General features: G+C 43.4%; 1 protein-coding gene across 1 annotated transcript in view; it reads left to right on the top strand.

Annotated features, from left to right (window-relative positions):
- Positions 1 to 840: 840 nt before the first annotated feature.
- Positions 841 to 23829, top strand: part of LOC308130779 (multiple C2 and transmembrane domain-containing protein 2-like) — a 57017-nt gene continuing 34028 nt past the window's right edge. Inside the window, exons 1-2 of the mRNA XM_080497235.1 lie at positions 841 to 946; positions 22070 to 22606. Of these exons, the coding sequence (XP_080353361.1) occupies positions 22112 to 22606 (495 nt within the window). The 5' untranslated portion in view covers positions 841 to 946; positions 22070 to 22111. The remainder of the gene's footprint in view (positions 947 to 22069; positions 22607 to 23829) is intronic.

The raw sequence follows: 23829 nt of genomic DNA, 5'->3' as shown, positions 1-23829 counted from the left end.
CTTGTGTAGTGAGTTTTACATAATTCACCCGTGGGACCTAAGTTAGATAGATTGGTTCCGGTGGGACTGTTTACACTGGTGCACGGGCGGTTGTGTTTTTAGCTTAGTTTGCAACCACTGAGTGGAGAGTCATGTTCTGTTCCTGTTCATTATTGCCTTTACTTAATGTCAATAAAACTGCCGACGTTGGCACCGTCTTTTGACACGCTGCCTCCGACTCCCGTTCCTGCGCCTTACAGAGTTGACAATCTCAGAAGGTTTCTTGGTCCTCACTCACAATGTTTCCAGGAGGAGGAGGAGGAGGAGGAGGAAGAGGTGGTTAAATAGTTACCTTTTCAATCACAGCACACGCTGTATATGGTAGACTGTATAGTACAGTGTGTAGTACAGTGTATATTGTACCAGTGGCAGGCTGTGCATTTCAGACCCAGGCCTTCACTGCTGGTCTGAGTCAGTCCACCCCACAATAACTATGTGTGGCTACAAAAACCATGTTACCATGCAGAAATGCAGTATAAAAAGCCTTTGGATCACAGATAGATACTCGTGTAGCCAGAATAAATACCTTTACGAATGAAAAGAATCCAGGTTTACGTTTCTTCTCCTGCTGCAGCTGCATAAAAAAGCTGCTGCTTTTCTCAAGGGAGACAAACGTCAGCTTGACAATGATTGTACAGAGAGCAGTGCAGAGAGGCAGGAGCGAGAGAATGGGGGCATTTAAAAGTGTTTTACAGTGAATGTCCAGAAGATGGCAGCATTGAATCGCTCGTTCTACCTGCTGCTCAGTGAGTGAGGTTGAAGCGGACGAGAAGGAGGAAGTCACTCTCGTCCTCGCTGTGACCGGTTTCCTTCACGGATCGTTTCATTTCCAGCGTGTTGATGAAGTGAAGTACAGTTTGTGGAGCAGGAAGCAGAAGAGCTTCACCTGAAGAGGAGCTTTGCTCAGGTGAGACTGGACAGGTGAGCACTGGGCTTTTGACTCCTCCTGGGCGCAGCAGGAAAGTTGAGCTCGGACAGAAACAGGCTGCTGGACTGAGTTTGTGTTTGGTCATGAGTGCAGACTCTCCACATGAAGCTGTTTTTCTTTCTCAGGTTTCCTGCGTGTGTTGTTCTCATGTTGTCCTCGTGTGATCTCATGGTGTTCTCATGTTCTCTCATGCTCGCAGCAGAGCTGCAGATAGTTCAGGTAGTTTCAGGAAACACCTTCTGGTCTTGTTCTGACAGGTCGATCAGTAAAGCTGTTGCTCAACACAAGTATTTTATCCTTTATCACTGCTGCTGCAGACCGTTGTGAACAGGCTCAGGAAACGTGGATGAGTCAACTTGATATTGATATGAAATAAAGAGGAGTGAGAATATTATTGAAGAAATACTATCCTTCAATCAAAGGTGATTCAAAGTGAAGAGGATCTTTTTTGCACTGTATAACTATGTGCAACATCTTGCATTTGTCTTTAGAAAAATGAAAGGGAGCATCATTTGACTGTGGACGTGTTTCATCCACACAATGTGCATCTTTCTTTAGAAATAGTTTCCTGTTTAAGCTTTGGCTGTTTTCGTGTTATTCCACCATTGTTTTGAGCACAATGCAGATGTTTGAAGTTAGAGTTCTTAACCACATCTGAATGAAAAAGCTTTTATTGTGGCCTTGTCATGAATCACAGCACTGAGAGTGAGACCCTGTCATTGAATGTGTTTTAGTTTTTAACCTCCGATTGACCCAGAGTGGCGCCACAACTCTCTCCTCCGTTATTTGTGGTCAGATTGTCCAATCTGAGGCATTGTCCTTTCTGACTGGTTGACCTGGTTCTGTAGGAGAGGAACTCTATCTGTAGGAGAGCAGAGGAACTAGGTCTGAAGGAGAGAAGAGGAACTCAGTCTGTAGGAGAGAAGAGGAGCTCGGTCTGTAGGAGAGCAGAGGAACTCGGTCTGTAGGAGAGCAGAGGAACTCGGTCTGTAGGAGAGGAACAGTGACCGGTGACAAAAATCGCGAGACCTGCCCTTCTCCCGGTGTGATGAGGTAAATAGACCCATGTGGGGTGGCCTTGTTCAGTTGGGAAAAACCAGTGGGTTGGTGGCATGTCTCCGTCGGACAGAGAAAATCAAACTTTGGGTTGAGGAGGAGGTCCTGGAGGAGTTGTCTTTTGACCGTCAGAGAGTGGACATTAACGAACCCAATGATGACGTTACTGTTGTCCGTGGATGTGCTAATGTTAGCAAACCTGGCTCGGGTGGCAAACGCATTGCAGGCTGTGGTCCGACCGCAGACTTTCGTTGACTTGTTATTTATTAGTTGACTGTGTGAGTTTCTTTGACTTACTGTTAATTAGTTGACTGTCTGTCAGACTTGTTGACTGTGGTATTGTTGTTGTCCGTCAGACTTGTTGGGGGTATTCCAGTAAGGATTTTCAACAATTTCAGAGTCTCTCTCTGAACTCTGAGTCGACCAGCTCTGAGATAGGAAAGGAGAAAGGAGGGACTTTTTGGATGTACCCTGATTTTCCCATCTACTTTTCCTTAACCCCTTGGATGATGTCACAGAGTTAAGGAAAGGTCTTAGGAGGTTTCCTAAAGGAGTTGGGGAAAGGCCATCACGTTGTTGTGACGGGTGGACTGCGCTGTCACGCAAGCCCAGTTTCCACCGCACAAAAGTGCAGGGACGGAACAGAGCGTTACGGCATGGCGCACCCCCCAGCGCACGGCGCACCCCCCAGCATCAGCGCACCGTGCACTGATGCTATGCTGCAAACAGAAAGCTCCGACGCGATGCAAAGTTCCGAGCCCCGGTCTCCCCCTGCCTCATATCCACTCTTTCACGACCAACACGAAAGGTGTTGGAAAAAAAAACAAAAAACAACCAGTGCGAAGCTGCTGACCACACTGACAGCAGAGGATTCATCCAGCCGACATATTAAAATATTGAGGGCGTGTTGTAAATCACTGACCAATCAGCAGACGGCTCCTCAAACTCGGACCCATTCCATGGTGCCGGGTACCCCAACGGAGGGGTAGCGGAAAAGCGGCCACCTTTGGAGTGGTTGTTTCCGGAAAATCACAAATTCCTGCGGTGGAAACGCGAACCGTAACGGACTATACCGGTCTATCCCCGCACTTTATGTGTGGTGGAAACTGGGCTATAGGTGACGTAACAAAAATCCACCGGGAGCTCAGGTTAGTAATGTCTGCTGTGGTAAAAAAACTACACATTTCAGAAAATGTACTACAAAAAGCACATTTATAACACTTTCCCCTGTGCCTCTAATCACTGATATAATCTCAAATATCACGAGGTTGGAATGAAAGGAAATGTTATCAAAGGAAAAGAGGCTCCAGGCTACAAGGAACTAAAGTGAAACTGCTGCCAGGTGAATAAATAACCAATGCAAACTGAGAATTTGCTGCACAAAAACTTTACTGTGTTCGTTTTCCAACATCAGCATAACATTCATGGTTGGGATATGAGTTTCATATTATTTAAAGTTGTTGATGGCAGATTATTGGATTGTGAATTTAACATGATTGAGTCATCGTGAGTTTCCCTGAACGCTCGGATGAACAGGTCCCTATAAATGATGTCGCCGCAAGGAATTGTGGGGCAGCATTATCTGGTCTCCTTTGGTAATGGAAGTGTCAGTGATTCCGAGGCTAAAGGAGGAAAGGAAGCATTGAGCCTCCTTTCCTTAGCATATTGAGAACGTTCTTTATCATAAACACTTCTGGGGTTAAGGAAAACTAGATCGGAAAGGAGATAGGAGGGACTATTTGGATACACCACTTGAGTTAAGCGTGTGCACAACCACAATAAAAAGCCCTCATCAATGGAGCCCCGATACCACTATTACTATGGCAACAAACCGAAAACTGAGTTATTTTGCCGTGAAAGTCCCGGCGCTTCAGCAGAGAAGAGAGACGACTGGGAGAAAACTGCTGCATGAATTAACGCATACGTTTGAATAATCTACTCCATTGAATTACCATTAAGCTTAAGATGGTAGCATACAGGTAGAAATAATAAAGAGGTAAACTCTGAATTTCATTGAGGTGCAATCCAACATGAATAAGGCAACTTGGTTCGCTAAAATGAAATATAAAAACATCTTTCAGAATGACGATGTATATATGCTCTGATTGTGCCTCATTTTGATTTTAAATTTATTATTTAAATTGATTCAGACTTTAAAATGAAAAAAAAGTAACAAGTAGCCACTTGTAGTAATTTAAACCAGTAACAAAATGTTGTTTGAGCTCCTCTTCTATTGTCCTACTGACTGGGTTGACACAATGTTGAGACATTTTTATTAAAGTGGAGTCATTCAAAATGTGAAGATGCGTTCATCAACACTCAATAAATTAATAAAATACCACACATGCACCTTTCTGCACTTGTATAGCCCCCCCCCCCCAAAAAAAAAAAATTGGAGGGGGTGGTGATTATCTAACCGCTCAACACACCATTGCTTTACCAATATTAGAAATAAAACTACGATTTCACAAAAAAACATAATGCGATGCATAAAATGTGCTCTGATGTGAAGCACGGGTCGATTTGGGAAGAAATGAATACAGTCGCACACAGAAAACTTCTAATCTGGTCCGGGAGACTCTCTTGTGATATAAGTTATCTGAAATTATTTCTGCCTTGATGTCGATTTGGGTTTAGAAATAACGGACAATCCATTTCTAGTAGCTGCTTCAGGTGGAAGGAGCCAGTAAAACTCAGGGTTTCCTCTATTAAACCTGCTTCAGGTGGGAGGAGCAGGTAGAAACTCAGGGTTTCCTCTACTGAACCTGCCAGAGAGCGGGTTCTGTTTGTAACCGTGGTGACTGACCCCAAGCTTAATTCAGCTCTCTTTCTGGAACAGAAAACTTAAGAGTTTCCTTCATTTCAGGGTTAACATGCTCTGAGTTTTCACAAAACCCACTTTCTGGAATATCCCCATTGAGTGTGGTATTGTTGTTGTCACAGCAGACTGATGTTCCTCTGGTCTCATGACGGTGAAAGCTTTACCAGACCTGATCCATGTCAATGATTCAATCACATGATTTCTGCTCTCGTACCTGCTGCTGTTTCTCAAGTCTCTCTTCCAGACCAGAGGCCTGCACTATGAACCGTGATCAGCATATCCAGGATCTCTGTTTCCTGGATAGACTTATCTGGACATGGGCCATCCTGATAACCATTATTACGAAGCAGATTATCAACTCACTAGTTCAACCCAGACCGACAGGTGCATGTTCACATGAAAGGGGCGGACATTGCAGCATCTGAACAATCACACACATGGAGAAACTCTAATGCAGTTTACACATGACTGAAGGAGCAGTTATTCTCTGAGAAGATGAAGAATTAAAACACATCCAGCAGGATAAAAGCAACACTGCTACTGCAGCCAAAGCCAGAACATTCCTGACTTGTTAGTAAGTAAATAATTGTATTTCAAATCTGCACACAACTTGTATATCATAACATAAACAAGTGCATGATTTGAAAAGGGATATATCAAGCAAACGCTTATACAATTCCAATCCCCCCACTCAGCCTTACAAGACACAACATCATCACAACAAGGACAACGAACTGTACGAACTGCCAGGGTTAGTGGAACTCAATTGCATGGCAGACAAGAAGCTTTGTTCAAAAAGTGTTTATTATCAAAACAACGGCAGAAGCGAAGTCAGGTAGTCCAAGGTCAAACCAGCACAGGCGATTGAGAAGGAAAACCAGGAGGCAAAGTCGGGCAGGCAGGAGGTCAAAACACAAAGGCCACACGAAGAAAAATGTCGGGTACGAATGGTGTGAGAACGCAGACGAACTGGCAACCAGAGCTACAAGAGAGGAGAACTAAATATAAACACTAATAACAATGACAAACAGCTGTGACCAGGAGGAGGAAGCAGCAGAGCACAGGGGCAGAGCTAAGGGGAACACAGGAGGGGAGGAGTGAAGGCAGGATCATGACACGAACACTCTCTGACCCCACACCCCTCCCCATTAATGCTCACAGATGAGGGCATCAGTCTCTCTCTTCCAAATATTTTATCATCACATTTCTTTTAAACATTTTTTTAAATCGGATAATGGTAGAGCAAACTTAGAGCTCCTTGGCTAAACCATTCCACAAGCGCACTCCCCGCACTGAGATGCACATAGATTTTAAAGTAGTTCTAGCCTTTGGTTGGTACAGTTTGTTACTCCCCCTTAAGTTGTATACATGATGTGCGTTAATGTGTGACTTCATCAGATGACATGATATTAATTCATGGGCGATATAAACAGACGGCAATGTGATCGCTCAGTTTCACTTTATCACAGCAGCAATGTGTCGGCTGAACTTCCTCACTGCTCTTCTTTTAATTTATATTTTCCATCCAGTTGTTTTGAGGCTGAGTTTCTCTTGTGAGTTTTTAATGTTGGAATATTAATTCATCACAGTGACAGCACGAGTATTTCTGGGTCCATAAATTCATGTTTCTACAGTTCTGTCAGGTGTGATCATTAACATCATTATTCCCGATCAACCGTCGTGGACAGACTTTGAACAAGTCAAGAATGAAAACATCCTTCAAAGCCTCAATGACCAGGATTTATTTTATTATGTCACTCTAAATTAATTTCATCTCAGCTGCAGCTCAGCGCACCGATCACTATCATTTAAGAATTGGCGGCCATTTTCCAAGGGATCTGATTGGTCAGGAGGCGGAGTTTATCCAGAACGTAACCAAGTCCGCAGCAGGTTAGATATTCAGCGTAAATTGCCGGGGGGATTTTTTTCCCGGTGAGAAGTGAGCGAGCACCGTAGTACAAAAAACCCAGAGTTAATCCTTGAAGTTCTCTCCCTAAGAGAAAAGCCGGCGTCGTAGCGGCCTCAGGCGCCGCACACTGCAATCAGAAGTGAGTCTCTGTCCTGACGGTTTAAAAACCTTTTGCTTCATCTTGGCTTCAAACTGCGGCGTCAGGCTTTGAGTTCCTGGAAGCTTTAAAACTCTGAAGCAACCTGACAGTCAGGGTTGGGAAGGTTTCTTGAAAAATGTAATCCGTTACAATTACAAGTTACTTGTCAAAAGTAGTAGTGATTTGTAAAATCAATAACTTACTCTAAGTACTAAAATAAAAAAATGATGTACCAGAGTACTTTTAGTTACTTTTGGATTACTTCCCCAGCAAACATAAAAAATAAAGACAAGAAAGAATAGAATGTGTCACCAATCACCAGCATGAATCACCGATTGATAATAACTGAACAACCCGCTTTTGAGTCAACGAGCAGACTTGGAGAAAAGAAAGAAAAAAAAAATGGCACGTGTCGCCCCAATTAATACCTAAAACATGAGATCCTCTAAATGTATTGGGAATGTCTTCTTACCATCGGCACCAGTACTGGTATTGGCAGGTTACTGGCAGGTTATGAGCTAATAAAACTAGTTAACAGAGTCCAGGTGTGTGTCAGTGAAAGTGAGCAGGTTTTATCCTACCAGATGTTTCTTCAGGTGAAACGTCGAGTTCCTGGACGTTCACAGCACTTTCACGGTTGACAGGTGTCATTAGCATTGTCCAGTGCGGTTAAGAGACTTCTCTGACTTTAAAACATAGTGACGAGACCAACTGGCTGCAGTATCCATGGCAACGCGTCAGTGCCAGTCTGAAAGCGTCAGGAAGTGTCGCAATGCCAGCGACGGCGCATGTAATAGCTGCAGTTCTCGTTTATTCCATCTGATTGTCTATTGTAATCCCGCTCAGTAATCCCAGTTTTTATCCAATATACATGTAACGAGATTACACATTTTTTATGTACTGTAATGGATTACAGTTACATTTTTTGTATCGTAATTAGGTAACGCCGTTACATGGAATCCGTTGCTACCCAACCCTGCGGACAGTAAACATTGTGTTTAAAGTGAATTATAAGTTTCAGTTAAAAGGATGAAGAGTAAAAGTTTCACTTTCTACTCTAATGTAACAATGGTTTTTAAATTTCTCTTTCGATGCAGTGCTTTAAGTGGACCGGTCTGCATCTGAACTGTCCCCCTTGGAAAAGTGACACCCGGTCACTTTACTAGTATGGAATAATGACCCGCCTCTTAGAATTTTGACCCCTAATATGAGACTTCACCTTTTGCTAATAAGAATGTTCTAATGCAGATATTTAATCTAAATATTACTTGTTACATGTCATAAGCCACTGCTTTTGTGTATTACTGGATCTTTCCTTTCATGTATACAATTTCGAAATAAGGCACCGCTAAATCCCATCACATGCACCGAAACAATGTTTACAAGTCTGTGCATACAAAGTAGAAATATCAACTTTTTCTAAATGAATTCCTCAAATTAAACTTCCAAGACTTAACAATGCTAAATGTGTTTTACTTATATTACACATATGAGAGGTACATTTTATTATTTCTTTGCATTTATTTTTTTCACAAAATAGGAAATAGAAAATAGAAATCTGTATACATACAATATGTTAATCAGGAATATGTGTGTCGATGTATCTTGCATTACCGCATGAGCCCATATTGCACAACACAACACAATTAACTACTGTATTTCCGGATGATAAGCCGCAACTTTTTTCCAACACTTTGAACCCTGCGGCTTATAACACGATGTGGTTAATTTATGGATTTGTACGGGCTAACAGGCTTCATGCCACCAGATTCTATTTCCACATGTAGATACGTGCTGTTTTTAGCCTCTGCTTCTCCAAAACCTGCCTAAAAGTGACATTTCTGCTCTTGGTGAGCTCGTCTTGTGCTGCTTCCCGTGGTCCGGAGCTCCACTAGCTGACTGCCGTAAATGTTGCGTTCAGGTGCATCACGTAAACTAGCATGCTGGACTCCTTGGGTGAGAAATATTCCTCCTCAGAATCACAATCAACAAATAACCGATAAAATGCTTTCTCAACAGAGATAAAACGCTTGGTGATTATGTATCTGTCTCTATCTGTCTCTCTGTGTCTCTATGTGTGTCTCTATGTCTCTCTATGTCTCTCTGTGTCTCTCTGTGTGTCTCTATGTCTCTCTCTCTGTCTGTGGCTGTGAATGTTCAGGTGAATCATAAAGCCGACTTGTTGCATCCTATAAAATACTTTATCAACAGAGATAAAATGCTTGGTGATTATGCATCGGTCTCTCTCTCTCTCTGTCTGTCTGCGGGCTTTGCAGCAGGAGCTGCACAACACAGCGCTGTGTGCAGGAATTTCCAGCACTATAAAGGACAGATTTGCGAGAATTAATGAAAATATGATCAATCCCCGTGTTCCTGCAGTGAAATTCTTGCCCTGTTACAACACCTGCGGCTTATCACCAGGTTGTGGCTTATATATGGGTGGGTGGGGTTTGTTAAATTTTGCATAAATTCAAGTGTGCTCTGTACTGTGGAAAATATGTTATGTACATTTTTTGTCAATACCTGAATTTACTCTAGCACTGAGTGGAATCAGCCAGGGGTGCATAGTCCAAACAGTAGCTGCTGACAGTCAGCCTCAAGCACACTTCCAAATGATCATCAATCATGTTGGAATGGTACTTTGACTTAATGATCTTCATGTGAAAAAAGCCTGACTCACATAAATAAGTGAAGCCGAAAAATGCGGTCAAGGAGGTGGCACATTTCCTCATGTTGGGGTTCCTCTGTGAGTAAATTCCAGAAATGTCCATGAGCTCTGTACTTCAGCTCAATGTTGGCTTGTAGTGGTAGAATCTCATCTTCCACTCCAGAAGAGTTCAGGTGAAACAGTTTTGCAATTTGTGAGACGAGTGAATCAACCTCATCAGCTTGCTGAAGTAAAGCACATGAATGTAGCGACTGGCTCCAGCAAAGAAAAGCCTTGAAAGCATTTGTCAAACTCTGACTGACTGCTGTCAATCTGCTCTGCACTGTCAAGTTGCACACTTGCCTTCTCTTGCACCTCCAGCTCTGACGCCCGGTTCTGAAAATTTGCCAAATCATGGTACTGCAGCTTTGAGGAGAGATGTTGCGTCTTTTGTTTGAAAGCATGCACTGAGCTGATCATATTGATCACCTCTTTGTCTTTTACTTGCAGCTTTAGATTAAGGTCCTTCAACATGTTTGTCTGATCGGTTAAAATTGCCAAGTCTAACAGCCACTGACCGTCATTTAGTTGGTGGTATTCTGCATGTCCAGTTACACCAAAAAACTACTTAATCTCCGGGCAGAGCTCTCCAAATTGTTGCAGGGAATTCCTTTGACTAAGCCACCTCACGTCAGTATGCAGCAACAACTCAGAGTGGTCGCAGTCAGCCTTTTCCAGATGCACACGAAATAGCCGTCTTTGAAGAAACTCTGGCAATCTGTGATGTCCTTCCAAAGTTGCTCAGTCAAATCCTCCGCCATGGCTTCACTGCACCGTGTAAATGTACTTCTTGACTAGTGGAGCGCTTTGATCCAAGATAATATTACTGCCTTGTTTTTAAAGGCTCAGAACAATGAGTCAGCTGCTTCAGCAAATGTCTCTTTTACCATCTCTCCATCTTCAAAAGACTTCTCATTCTTAACAATGAGGTGAGTCAGCTGGAACGATACTTCTGTGACGGCTTTGGCTTTTGAAGCTGACCATGAGAAAAATGTCCGGGCAACTGTCCTTTTAGTTCCTTCACCTTTCTCTTTCTCATCTTCGTTTTCGGCAGAAAGTTGGTTTCGTATTTTCTACGAACAGTCCGATAATGCCACTCCACAGTTCCCTTCTTCGGTATTGCGATGGTAGAATGGCAGATGAGGCACACGCACTTTGAAAATGTCATTGTGGAAAAAAGGTCCTCCTCCCATTCTGTATGAAAGTAATACATTTTTGTCTTCTTACTTGGTCCAGCTTCCCCACTCATTTTATACCCTTTCTTAAGTTTAAGAGAATACGCTGAGGGCTAAAAATTGAGAAATTCATGCCCTGTTACAATGTGGCCTATACTGTAAATGTACAAATGTTTTATTTTTATTTTTAAGTTTGGTGTATACAGCTTCTATTTTTTAAATAGTGTACAATGTACTGTCTGTGGCCCATACTAACATGATCATCGACATTTAAACACGCAATAATTTATATTACAGTACAAAGCAGAACATTTCTTAAAAATTCGAATCAAATTGTTTTCAGCAAACTGCACCACATTCCTGTATTGTCCTTTTCTACATGACCCCGGGTTATCAAGTGGATTCACTGCAGCATTTTTTTGACGATCACACCTAATTGAAATATTGCTGTCAAGGCCGATTTTAAAAAAAAAAAAAAAAAAAAAAAAAAAAAAAAAAAAAGTTTTTTCTAAAAAATCTAGTTGTTTTCAGCAAACGTTTACACGTACCCAGTGTTTTGTTTTTGTTTTTTTTTATTAATATTTCCCTCTACGTTTAAAAGAAAATCTTAATTTACACTGACCCACATATACAGCTGGTTCAGAGCTGCTGTGAGCAGCCAAACCTGTGGCAGTTTAGCAAGAACCATGAAGCCATGCGAGCCAATCAGTCCTGGAGAAAAAAAAGACGTAACGAATTGTGACGCCTATCTCCGCCTACCCCCCTACCCCCCCTTAAGATGCAGACAGAGACAGATTTTATCCAGCTCTCCACTCCATATATATATATATATATATATAGGGATCTCACAGGACCACAGAAGGTTTGTTCATTTCTGGGGAAAGACAAGCTTGCCTCGCAGTTATGGATGCCCAATGGACATCCCCTGTGGCTTCTATAACATCACCATGGCAGATGAAGTGATAGCTTTCACTACTCCCATGGGACTCTTTGAGTTTAATGGACTGCCTCAGGGTTTATTTAATAGTCGAGCAAGTTTCATGCATCTCTTGATGACCATATTTGACGACCAGAACATCTCGACCTTGCTGTGTTACTTTGACAGTTTACTTGTTTATTCCCCCAATGAAGCAGAAGCAAGGCTTGAGCTAGCCTTCGGTTGGCTATAAGTTCATGGACCAAATCTATTTCCCTAAAAGTGTGAGCGACTTGGGACAAGTGTGAAGTTCTTGTGACATATTGTGGATGATAATGGTATAGCAATCGATCCTGACAAAGTGAAAGCTATCGCTTCTATAGCAGAATGTAACCTTATGATGGAGGATAGTGTTGCACCCTCCCAGAAGCGGATCAAGTCATTCCTAGGTATGGTCATGTATTATCAACAGTTCATACAAGACTGTTCCCGCATAGTTAAAACCCTGTTCACATTGACTGCTGCACCCAAAGGAAAGACAAGAAATGTACGAGGTCCTGCTGTGTTCAGAAAACTACATGCTAGTGACTGGAAGGAGGAACATCGCAACTCATTCAAACAGCTGAAATCTGCACTCTTGCTCATCCAGATTCAGTTGACCATTCATTCTGCCCACAGATGCCTCTTAAGATGGGTTGGGTGCTGTGCTGTCTCAGCTCCAAGCTGGTGAAAGCAAGGCACGACCAGTAGCCTTTGCTAGCAAGTCAGTAACATGTGCCCAGAAGAACTATCCCACCCATTGTTTGGAGTTTTTCGCCCTGAAGTGGTCAGTCTCAGACAAATTTAGTCACTGGCTTAAAGTGTTTATGACACCATCTTCATGTTAATTTAATAATTTTTCCCTTAAAAAAAATACCAGTCAAAGGTATCTTTGCCTTCATTGGATGCTCCCTGGAATTTACACTTTTTCGAATTTTTTGCTGTTGACAAGCTAACCCTCTCCCGGAGGTCATAGCCTGAGAGGAATGCGGAAGTGACATAGCAGAAAGAATGCTTTCTCTTGGTCATGTAGTCCGCAGAGTGGCTTTTCAACACAGAATGATCTAATACATAGACATATAGTAGTAGACTTCTAATAGATTGTGTATGTTTACACAGTAGACCTCCTCTCGTCAATCATCCACGATATGGCATACACCATATAGTGTAGGCTATGGGGAAGACTATATGGTGCAGATGAGAGGCTGTACATATAGTGAAATGTCTACTAGCATATGTCTATGCTGTCGGCTCGTCAGAGCAGACCTTCACTCCACGAGACAGATTGACGGCAGAGTTAATTTATTAAAAGTCCCTCATTAGTCCTCTGATGAGACATTTTTCTGTGGACTCTCTGTGGATTCAGATCATGGTGAGTTGAACATGTATGATCACATCAGCTCTGCAGTCTTTATTCTGTCGTCTCCCATGGTAACTGATATGGACTCAATTACGTCTCCTTGACAATCGTTGCTGGCATTTTGTCTTCAGACTGTCTGAATCTGTGCCGTAGTTGCTGTACGGTCTGACCTCCAAAGCTCCCGCAAACACTGTCTCATACTCTTCTTTAAAAAAGTCTTCAACTAACACTGAACAGTGTGAAATGTCAGAATATATTTCTGTTCTTCACTGTGTTGAGCCTGGTGGCTGGAGCCTCGTACCTCTGTGACGTCACAGCAAGTTGGAGGAGGCTGAGAAAGGTCGATAGGTGGAGAGTGAGAGTCACCACTTAATTTCACTGGTTTTTCATAGTTTTTCACTTGCAGATGATGGCAGTATGACAAAAACGTTTTATAATAAAAATACTTTAATTTTGTATTGCTTTTTTTCAAAAATGTTTTGGTGTCATCTGCACTTTAAGGCCCCCCCCCCCCCCCCCCCCCCATTCACTGTCTGTACTGACAACAATCCCCTCACCTACATCCTCACTAAGCCCAAGCTCGATTTGTGTGAGCAGAGGTGGGTGACAAAGTTGGTGCCATACAACTTCAGCATCAAGTATGTCCCTGGAAGCAAGAATGTGGATCTCAGATGCCTTGAATCGAATGCCTTTCATCCAGAGCTGCCTTTGCTGCAGAGTTTGCATTTGAAGGATTTATATGCAGTTCTGTTGTATGAATCTTAGCAGATTCAAAAGTGCACAGTCCAGAGAGCATTCTGAATCAATGCAAACCATCAGAGTGTTGAATGTTGAACCCCTCCTGTGAACTTGGAACACCGCTCTCTGACCAACAGTGAGGTGTCTGCAGTGGACACATGGAGTGGGGTTGTGGCTCTATGCAGAGGGTGATCCATTGACTGGAAAATGTGATCCCCCTAGTCAAACAATAATCCCTATTTTCTCACTCCAGGAGCTGGAGCATGAACAGAGAAAAGCTCTCACACTGTGCCAAGTCATTGAATTCATCAGCCGAGGAACAAGATGCATGAAAAGGGAGCGAGTCAGTATTCTGTCAAGTGTGCTGAAGACACAGTTTCAGAAACTGGATGCTCGACGGCATACTTTACAGAGTTCGAAAAGACCCTTTAACAGGAAGGAAGCGACATTATCTCAGGGCACCCTCCTCCTTGGTCAGTCATATCCTGTAAGGTGTTCATGATGATGCTGGCTATCAGGGCCAAAGTAGGACCTTGACTCTGGTGAGACAAAGGTTCTTCTGGGCTAACATGGAACGAGACATCAGAAAGTATGTGAAGTGCTGTAAACGATGGGTTGTGAGCAAAACATTGGAACCTGAGGGAAGAGCCAGGCTTTAGAGTATAAAGACCACGAGGCCCTTGGAACTGGTCTGCATGGATTTTTGGTCTGCAGAGGACTCCAAAGGGAAAGGGGAAAGTGCTGATGTGTTGGTGGTTACTAACCATTTTACTAAGATGGCACATGCCTTCAAATGCTCAGACCAGTCAGCTAAACAATTTGCATGCCAGTTGTGGGACCAATACTTTTGTGTTTACGGGTTCCAACAGAAGATCCACTCGAATCAGGGTGCAAACTTCGAAAGTCGGTTGTTACAAATTCCTGGTGTCAAAAAATTGAGAATACTTACATACCATCCCATGGGAAATGGGAATGCAGAGAGATTTAACAGAACCTTTGGTAACATGATATGGTCATTACCCCCTAGAGACGAGCAAAGGTGGCCTCAAATGTTGGAGACATTGACTTTGGCCCATAAGTCAACTGGGTATGCTCCCTTTTATCTCATGTATGGCAGAATCCCAAGGCTGCCAGTGGACATTTATGTTTCACAATGTGGAGAGAGCCCATGACATCACGGACTATGACTGTTATGTAAAGAGAATCAGGGATGACCTCAAAGAAGCTCTGAGCTCAAGTCAATGCAGACCTCAGTCAGCAGCAACAAGCAAATGTGTACAACAGAGGAATAAAAGGCAGTAACAATGAGTAAGAGAACCATGTTCTCTTGGCAAACAGGTGTGTGCGAGGCCGCAGGAAGCTTGCAGACAGATGGGAGTCAATTTTCTACACGGTTGTGTCCAAAGAACACAATTGTCACAGCTTTTGCATAAAACACCCCAGTATAGGCCAAAAGAGAGTTGTCCATAGAAACCTGCTTTTGCAAGCCAACTTCTTACCATTGGAGGTGGATCAGGATATTGATATGTCCTTTTGCAGTAGTTCTGAGTCAGGCCATGAACAGTGCAATAATGAGGATGGAAATCTTGCCGTTATCAACTATAAAGGGAGTGCCAGTGCCAAGTCGGTGCCTGAGCCAAATTAGGATTGCGATAGCACATTGAACTCTAAACAAAGTGCAGACACACCAGCTCCCTGCACCATCCTCCCTTTGTGTCCTGTGACCAATGGCGAAACAAATATGGCTGCCACAAACCCAGATAAAATATCGCCAAGTGGTTCATTGGCCCCATCAGGGCATGATTCGGCAGTATAATAAACCCAGTTAACAGGCTAATCCAGAACATGATGCAGAGACAAAAAAGAACAGCCAGTTTGGCCAGTGAAGTTCCAAAGACTTTACTCATGTAGGTTAGTGGGTTGTGGAGGAGTCTTGTTTGTCAAGTATGTTAAGTATTTTGAGAATGGTTAGAGGTCGAGGTAACAGGTTTTTTATTTAAATCTATTTGAGGTTGTGTATGAAGCACTTCCTTTCTTCAGCTAATCAGTCAAAGTTATGAAAAGTTCAGGGGTAAGTATGCAGCTGAGTGAATATTTTATATGGCCTTGAACCTTAAGACCTCAACACTTTAAGACCTTACCCGTGTGTGTGTGTGTGTGTGTGTGTGTGTGTGTGTGTGTGTGTGTGTGTGTGTGTGTGTGTGTGTGTGTGTGTGTGTGTGTGTGTGTGTGTGTGTGTGTGTGTGTGTGTGTGTGTGTGTGTGTGTGTGTGTGTGTGTGTGTGTGTGTGTGTGTGTGTGCTGACTCACAGTGAAAATAAATGTGCAGATCCTGATTCCTGTGTTGCTTTATTCCTTGGTGCTTCAACCGAACTTGAGTCTGCTACACTATAAAGTGTTTAAATGGCTGCCATGATAAGGAACGTTCAAATTCTCAATAAACTAAGGAAAGGAGACTCAATGCTTCCTTTATAACCTCTTTTAGCATAGGAAACACTGATATTAAAGGAGACAAGATCATGCTGCCCCACAATTCCTTGTGGCGACATTTAAAGGGACCCGCTCATCGGAGCGTTCAGGGAAAATCACAATGACTTAATACAGATCATATTAAGTTCCCATTGTAATAATCTGCCTTGAACAACTTTAAATAATATGAAACTCATATCCCAACCATGAATGTTATTCTGATGTTGTTAAACGAATACATTAAAATTTTTGTGCAGCCTGTTCTCAGTTTGCATTGGTTATTTATTCACCTGGCAGCAGTTTCACTTTAGTTCCTCATAGCCTGGAGCCTCTTTTCCTTTTGATTTACATTCAAACCTTGAGATATTTGAGATTATATCAGTGGTTAGTGACACAGGGGAAAGTGTTATAAATGTGCCTTTTGTAGCTCATTTTCAGAATTTTTTTGTTTTTTCTCCACAGCAGACCTCCCGAACCTGCACCCCTGGTGGATTATTGTTACGTAATTCAGTGGAAGTGCGGTCCCACTGTCACAACAATGAGTTCGCTTTTCCCTGTGACTTTATGTGCAGAGTTAAGGAAAAAGGGATTGAAAAGGAGAAAGGAGAGACTATTTCAAAGCACCCTCCGTCTTTACAGCAGCAGAAACAACATTGTTCTCTACGAGACCAGAGTGCAGGGACTGTCAGCAAATTACAAACCACTGCTGCAAGAGTGAAGAAAGAAACCACAGATATAGCATGACTGGTATTCACTGTGTCACCAGAATCACTGCAGCATCATTTGATCACACTACACTTAGTTTGATAGTGATATATGGTTTTGCATATCTGTCTTCACTGTTATAGCGGTTTTACAATTTGCAGACGGTCCCTTATTCCTGTTCATGCTGTAAATCCATGCATTGTGACATTATGTGTGTATGTAACACTAAATGACAAAGGGAAATGTTTCTCTCCTCACCTATCTAGGTGTATCTGTCCTCACCTCACCTGTCCAGGGGAGTTTGTCCTGACCTTTCTTCACCTCACCTGTCCAGGTGTGTCTGTCCTCACCTCTCCTCACCTGTCCAAGTGTGTTTTGTCCTCACCTCACCTGTCCAGGTGTGTTTGTCCTGACCTCTCCTCACATCTCCTCATCTGACCAGGTGTGTCTGTCCTCACCTCTCCTCACCTGTTCAGATGTCTTTGTCCTCCCCTTTCCTCACTTGTCCAGGTGTGTCTCCTCACCTGTCCAGATGTGTCTGACCTCACCCATTCAGTTGTGTTTGTCCTCACATGTCCAAGTGTGTCTGTCCTCACCTATCTTTACCCGTCCAGGTGTGTCTGTCCTCACCTGTTCACGTGTGTTTGTCCTCACCTCTCCACTTTTCACCTGTTCAGGTATATCTGGCCTCACCTCTCCTCCCCTGTTCAGGTGTGCAAGTAAGTAAATAATTTTATTTCAAACCTGCACACAACACAGCTTATACTGTATATATTGTTATATAACATAACATAAACTAGTGCCTGGTTCAAAAAGGAGATGGATGAAATAGACGCTTATACAATTCCAATCCCCCCTGCTCACCCTTACGAGACACAACATTACAATATACAGTAACAACACAAAATCATCACAGCAAGACAATGATCATCCCGAGCACTCGCTGACCCCACACCCGTCTTCCTTAATATTCACAGCTGAGGGCATCAGTCTCTCTTCCAAATATTTTATTATGACATTTCTTTTAAACTTTTTTAAATTGGATAATTGGAGAGCAAACTTTGAGCTCTACTTTGAGTGTTTGTCCTTGCCTGTCCTCACCTCTCCACACCTATGTTCACCTGTCCAGGTGTGTCTGTCCTCACCTCTCCTTAGATGTCCAGGTGTGTTTGTCCTTGCCTGTCCTCACCTATGTTCACCTGTCCAGGTGTGTCTGTCCTCACCTCTCCTCACATGTCCAGGTGTCTGTTCTCACCTCTCCTTATCTTTCCAGGGATGTCTGTCCTCACCTCTCCTTACCTCTCTTGGTGTGTCTGTTCTCACCTCTCCCTGCCTGTCTTGGTGTGTTTGTCCTCACCTCAACTGTGCAGGTGTGTCTGTCCTCACCCAGAGTAAGCTGGCATCAGCTTGGCACCCAACAATGGCGTGACCCTACCCAAGTGAGGCAGAGGGGGTGTCAAGTGTTACTGACCTCGATGCCCAAAAAGGAGGAGCCACCCAACAGGAGGTGACAGGTGGAGGATTTGTGACAAGAGATGACAGTAGGAGATTTGTGACAAGAGATGATAGGTGGACATGTCTGATAGGAGGTGATGGGCAGAGGAGACGCCCAATGGGAGATGATGGGTGGAGGAGGCTTCCGATGGGAGGTGACAGGCCGAGGAGATGTCCGACGGGAGGTGACAGGTGGAGGAGCCACCCGATGGGATGTGACAAAGAGAGGAGATGTCTGACAGGAGGTGATGGGCGGAGGAGATGTCCTACGGGAGGTGACAGGCAGAGGAGACACACACTAAAGCAAGCCTGCCAGATGCAGCAGGGTGTGGTTTGGTCAGTGGCAGGCTGTGCATTTCAGACCCAGGCCTTCACTGCTGGTCTCAGTCAATCCACCTCTCAATAACTTTTTTATGGCTACAAAAACCATGTTACCATGCAAAAATGCCATATAAAAAGCCTTTGCATCACACATACATACCTGTGTAGCCAGAATAAATACCTTTACTGATAAAAAAAATCCAAGTTCACATCTCTTCTGCTGCAGCTGCATAAAAAAACTGCTGCTTTTCCCGAAACCTCTGGGGGTCGAGGAGGGAGACAAACATCAGCTTTTAGTGGTCTTGAAAATAATATGATGGCAAATAATATAATCCTGAATCCTGCCATGGAGTTTGCAGTGAGCGCAGGTAAATTGTAGTGGACCTCCATGCGCTCTGAGTGCTACGGTGCGTTCAGTGACCTCTTGGAGAAGTCTGTCTTGAAAATTGTTTTGACAATAAAGCTGCATGTCTATCTTCTCCTTTAGTCATTGTAGGTTGACAAACCTGCTATCAAATAAACACAACTATATTTTTGTGCGTGCAGCTCACTACAGATGCAGCTGGCTAGCGCTGGAGAGTGAACTCTCTGACGAGCCAATCAGAGTGCTTGAATACACTGATGTCACACTAGGCCTTCTAGAAGGCCCTGAGTCACCATTATAAAAATATGATTGGTCAAACCAGTCACGTGACCGACAATAGATTATCACTGCAGACACCTGCAGAATTGAATCTGAAGGCTTCAGGCAGATTTCTTTACCCGGCACTGCAGCCGGGGAGAAGCTCTGAGAAGCAGACAGACCATTTGGAATTATTTAATAAGTATTCATGGACATAATATAATCAATGTCAATCTCTGATTCAGATCTTTTTCGTAGGCCTGCAGAGAAGCCTTGAAGGCCTTGACGGCCCACCACTGGGTTTGATGAATTGGCCTTTGGACCTGCAGGAGGCAGGAAGATCTGCCACAACAGGAGTAGTGATTCTTCTGTCACACCAATATATTTCTGTTGTCTTGTTGCTCTTCAATGATGGACGTCTGACAGGGAAGAGAAAATTGCTCCTGTACATTTAGCGTACTGTTTTCTCTTTTCTGACAGTAGCTTTGAGTTGTTTCTGTAATCAGGGACCTGAGCAGGTCAGTTTCACCTCAGTGTGCTGAAGACGGAGTTTCTGACCATGGAACCTGGTACTCACTGATACAGCAACTTTGTGATCGTTGATTCTGAGCTTGCTTCTCTGTGTGCAACCCACATCAGGGTTTTAAGGTGCCCAACCCCCCAGCCCAACCTTTCCTCTGAATGTATCAGCAGTCTCCTCCGTGTGCCAGGATCTCTTATGTTCTCGTCTTGTTTTGGAATGACGCCCCCCTTCTCTGCACTTCCTCTTGCCAGCTGATAAAGGCATTGTCATTGGATGCGTTTGTTGACAATACAATGCGTGAAGCTTGAGGGAGGCATAGCAGCAGCTGACTTTGTTGGAAGCTCTGCTGCCATGTCTGAGCTGTTCACTGAAAACACACACGCACACACGCACACACACACAAACACACACATGTAGTGGCTGCAGTCCAAACAAAGATTTACAGCTCGTGTTGTTCAGGCGTTCAGTAATAAGCAGAAGATCTGTTATTCAAAGAACTTCCTGAGGTTTCTTCCCAGAGCTATAGAAGAGTTTTTCTTCCAGCTTTGTGCTCTTACTCAGAGCCTAATTAGTTGTAGTCCATCTTTTTAATGCTCTAACCCTGGAATCCCTGCAATTTGAGTTGAATGTGTCCTGCCAAACCAGTTCTTCTCCAGTCCAGGCTGATATCTGTTGTTTGTTCATCAGGCACCATGAAAGCAAACTGTTTTATTGTTCATGTTCCTGAATAACGCTGTACTCGGATCCTGTCATGCTGAGTCATAATGAACAATGTTGAGCAAGTTTTCAGTGATGAAACTCCTTCACACCTGATCTTCTACAAAGCAGCTGCTTGTCATAAGCTATCTGATCCAGACGGTTGAGAGGGAACTGTAAGAAGCGTCCCTCCAGCTTCCAAAACGCCCTGTGGTGTGATGACTAATGTTCATGGCTTCAGACTCACTACAGAGAAACAGATCTACATTTTCTTCAGTACTAAATACGTGGTGTGGACAGAGTCCCATCCCACTCATTGTTTTTATTGCGCTGTACTTTCACCGGGTTCCTGTGCCAGTTGTAGTGTTGTCACGTGGCGTGAACCGGATTCCCGACAATCCACAGGTTTAGCATGCTACACACAGTCCAACAGGAGTTTTTACCAGTTCCTCTCGACCCGATTTTCCAGGGTCAAATCTTTCTTCAGGCTTTTCCAGGTTCCCCTTTAGTCTACACATCCTAAGAGTCTAAACTGGTGCTTTTCCTGGCATTTAGTGCTTCTCCATCGGTTGTGAATTTGTGTGTTTGTCTTGTGGTGGCCTGGTGTCTAGTGTTGGCTGGAACAGGCTCTATGTCACTGTCCAGAAAGATGTGATTTGGGCAAATGCCCACAGCTTGTTTAGAATGTGAAGCACATTATGCTGATGCTGTGAATATGAATGCCATTATAGAGACAGCCTCCTGAAACTGCATATTTGTTCAACTTTAATTGAAATTCCTCTTTGAAGGCTAAACTAATGCTCAAATCAATTAAAGTGGAACATAGAACTTAAAACAAAACTGAACTACAATGTTTGTACAATACAATTATGTTTCAGCATTAAAACTGAAACAGGTATCTCCTGCCCAAAGTCTGAATGAGTAACACACTTCTACTCACATTCTACTTCATACCAACTAAATGATTTATTGGAATGCAGAATTTTTGGTATTTTTTGTGCCAAAAGTTAATTGTTGGTGCCTGTGGAGATTTTCTGAAGACACAGATGCTGACAGGCTTCTGTTGTGTCATTGATGAAATGAGTTGATTGTTTTTGTGGAGCGATGGATCCTCTCAGAGGAAGGTGACTAAGGTTGTATATCTACGACAAGAAGAGGAGGATTTTCAGGGGAAATTATTTTTGGTGTACAAACGTCTGTTTTTCAAGAAAGACTATAACCTCCTCATACCCATCAATGTGTTTGATAATTGTGCTGATGGACAAACCTTGCGTCTCTTTGGTCAAAACAAATTCATATGATTGTCTGTTACACCCGATTAGTTTTCTAGAGTCCACACTGTAATGGAGACCTGGAAGCTCATTCCCTCCTGATGGAAAGCTGTTTAAATATGTGTGGTATCTGTGTCCACAGTGATGCCCAGGCAGTAGGCAGAGACTGAACCTCCTTCCCGTCATGGACACCAAGAAGTCAGGCGTGCTGCGGCACCTCCGCCACAAAATGCTGCCCCACCTTCGGCGTGGAAAGGCTGGCTCGGCTAAGTCTGCCGTCCACATGGAGCCCGCCATGGACCATCGCATGAGTGCCTCTGTCCCCGACATGAGGGACATGAGGCAGGAGTATGCCCATGTCTCCTCAAGCATGCAGCCCCTGCAATACAACCCACCCAGCCACAGCTTTCCCTCCAGTCCGCTGGCTGAGGAGGGTAGTCTGCCAGCAGGAGGAGGCAGCAGGCGGGTGGTGAACCTGGGAGGTGTCCAAAGAGCCGCTGAGAGGAGCGAAAACAGACTGAGCATGCCTGTAGACTGCACAGACTGGATCTCCTCCCAAGACTCCTGCAACACTGCTGAGGAAAAGACGCACTGCAGGCCAGCCAGAGACATGGAGCCAGAGGAGCTGGGCCTGCCCGAGGTCATGACCCCTACTGCAGACCCCCCGCAGGGCAGACAGGTACGTCTGCCAGCTTTTAGTCACGGACACAGACACATTTAATTCTTTCTCAACCTTTAAAGGGATTCAGACAAGCAACTTCCCTTATTGAGTGAGCAATTTTGTTGTCTGATGGTGGAGGCCAGCTCTCAGGTGTGTTTACTCAGGATGTACAAAGTTTAACTTGGAGGAGTTGGGCTCTATTGCAATGACAGGCAGAATCATTAGTGCACAAACAGTGTGATACTCTCAGATTAAACAATGTCCGCATTCAACTGGGTGAACGGTGATGAAAGATTTGTTGACGAGAGAAGAGCCAGACATTTTAAAGCTGGTCTACTTGTTGGGTACCGCCTTCATTTCTCGATAACTTCTTCTGAAAACTGAGAGACGTCATGTCCCTGACACATTGCCAGAGGGAGACAGGTTAGCTGGAATTACACCTGCCCTGTGTCATTTACTCATCAACAATTTCTAAAGTAATTGATTAGTAAATTTATTAACTTAAAGTTAATAAATTGTTAAAAAAGAATGTATTAATTCATTATTAATTTGAATAATTTGTTATTTACTCAATAATAAAAAGGAGTCACCACCAGAGAATCTGAAAATAACTGATTGCCAATTATACTAGTATTTTTCTATTTTGTAATGAGGTTCACTTGTGCAACTTCAAGGACTTCAAGTGTTGAAAGTGCCAATTAATTTTAAGAAAACAAGAAAAACAGACATTTTCATGATTTTCTAACCAAAATATGGTAAACCTGACACCAGCTTCACCAAATGTAAAAGCAGTGGTGAAGGTAATTCTCAAAATGAAGTTAAACAATGTAAAGCATATTTTGAGACAGCTTATAACAGACTATAGCCCCGTTTCCACCGCACAAAAACTGACTATAGTATAGTCGACAGTAGAATCCTTTAAAGGCCTAGTGAAATGTAAAACACTACTTTGCAAAAAACGATAGTTGGGGTACTACTTCTAAGGTTTCTCCGACTCTGCCCCACCACTGTTGTCGCATAACAAAGTTATTTGAATTTTGAATCTCCAGCCGAGGAAGTCGGGGGAATCCTTCTTCGTGAGCGTGACGTCAAGAGTTGTGCAGATCTCGGTCTGTTGTGTTTATATCGGCTTGCGTTGTGTTTTAAAGTTATAGTCAGCGTTTTATGAGCCTTGACGAAAGATTGAGCGTGGAAGAGACCCTAGAGAGGAGAAAAGGAGCACAGGCGGCCGGAGTGGCTAG

Source organism: Blennius ocellaris (genome assembly GCF_963422515.1).
Source record: "Blennius ocellaris genome assembly, chromosome: 1".
Taxonomy (NCBI): domain Eukaryota; kingdom Metazoa; phylum Chordata; class Actinopteri; order Blenniiformes; family Blenniidae; genus Blennius; species Blennius ocellaris.
Note: the sequence above shows the minus strand (reverse complement) of the source record. Positions and strands in the feature narration are given on the sequence as shown.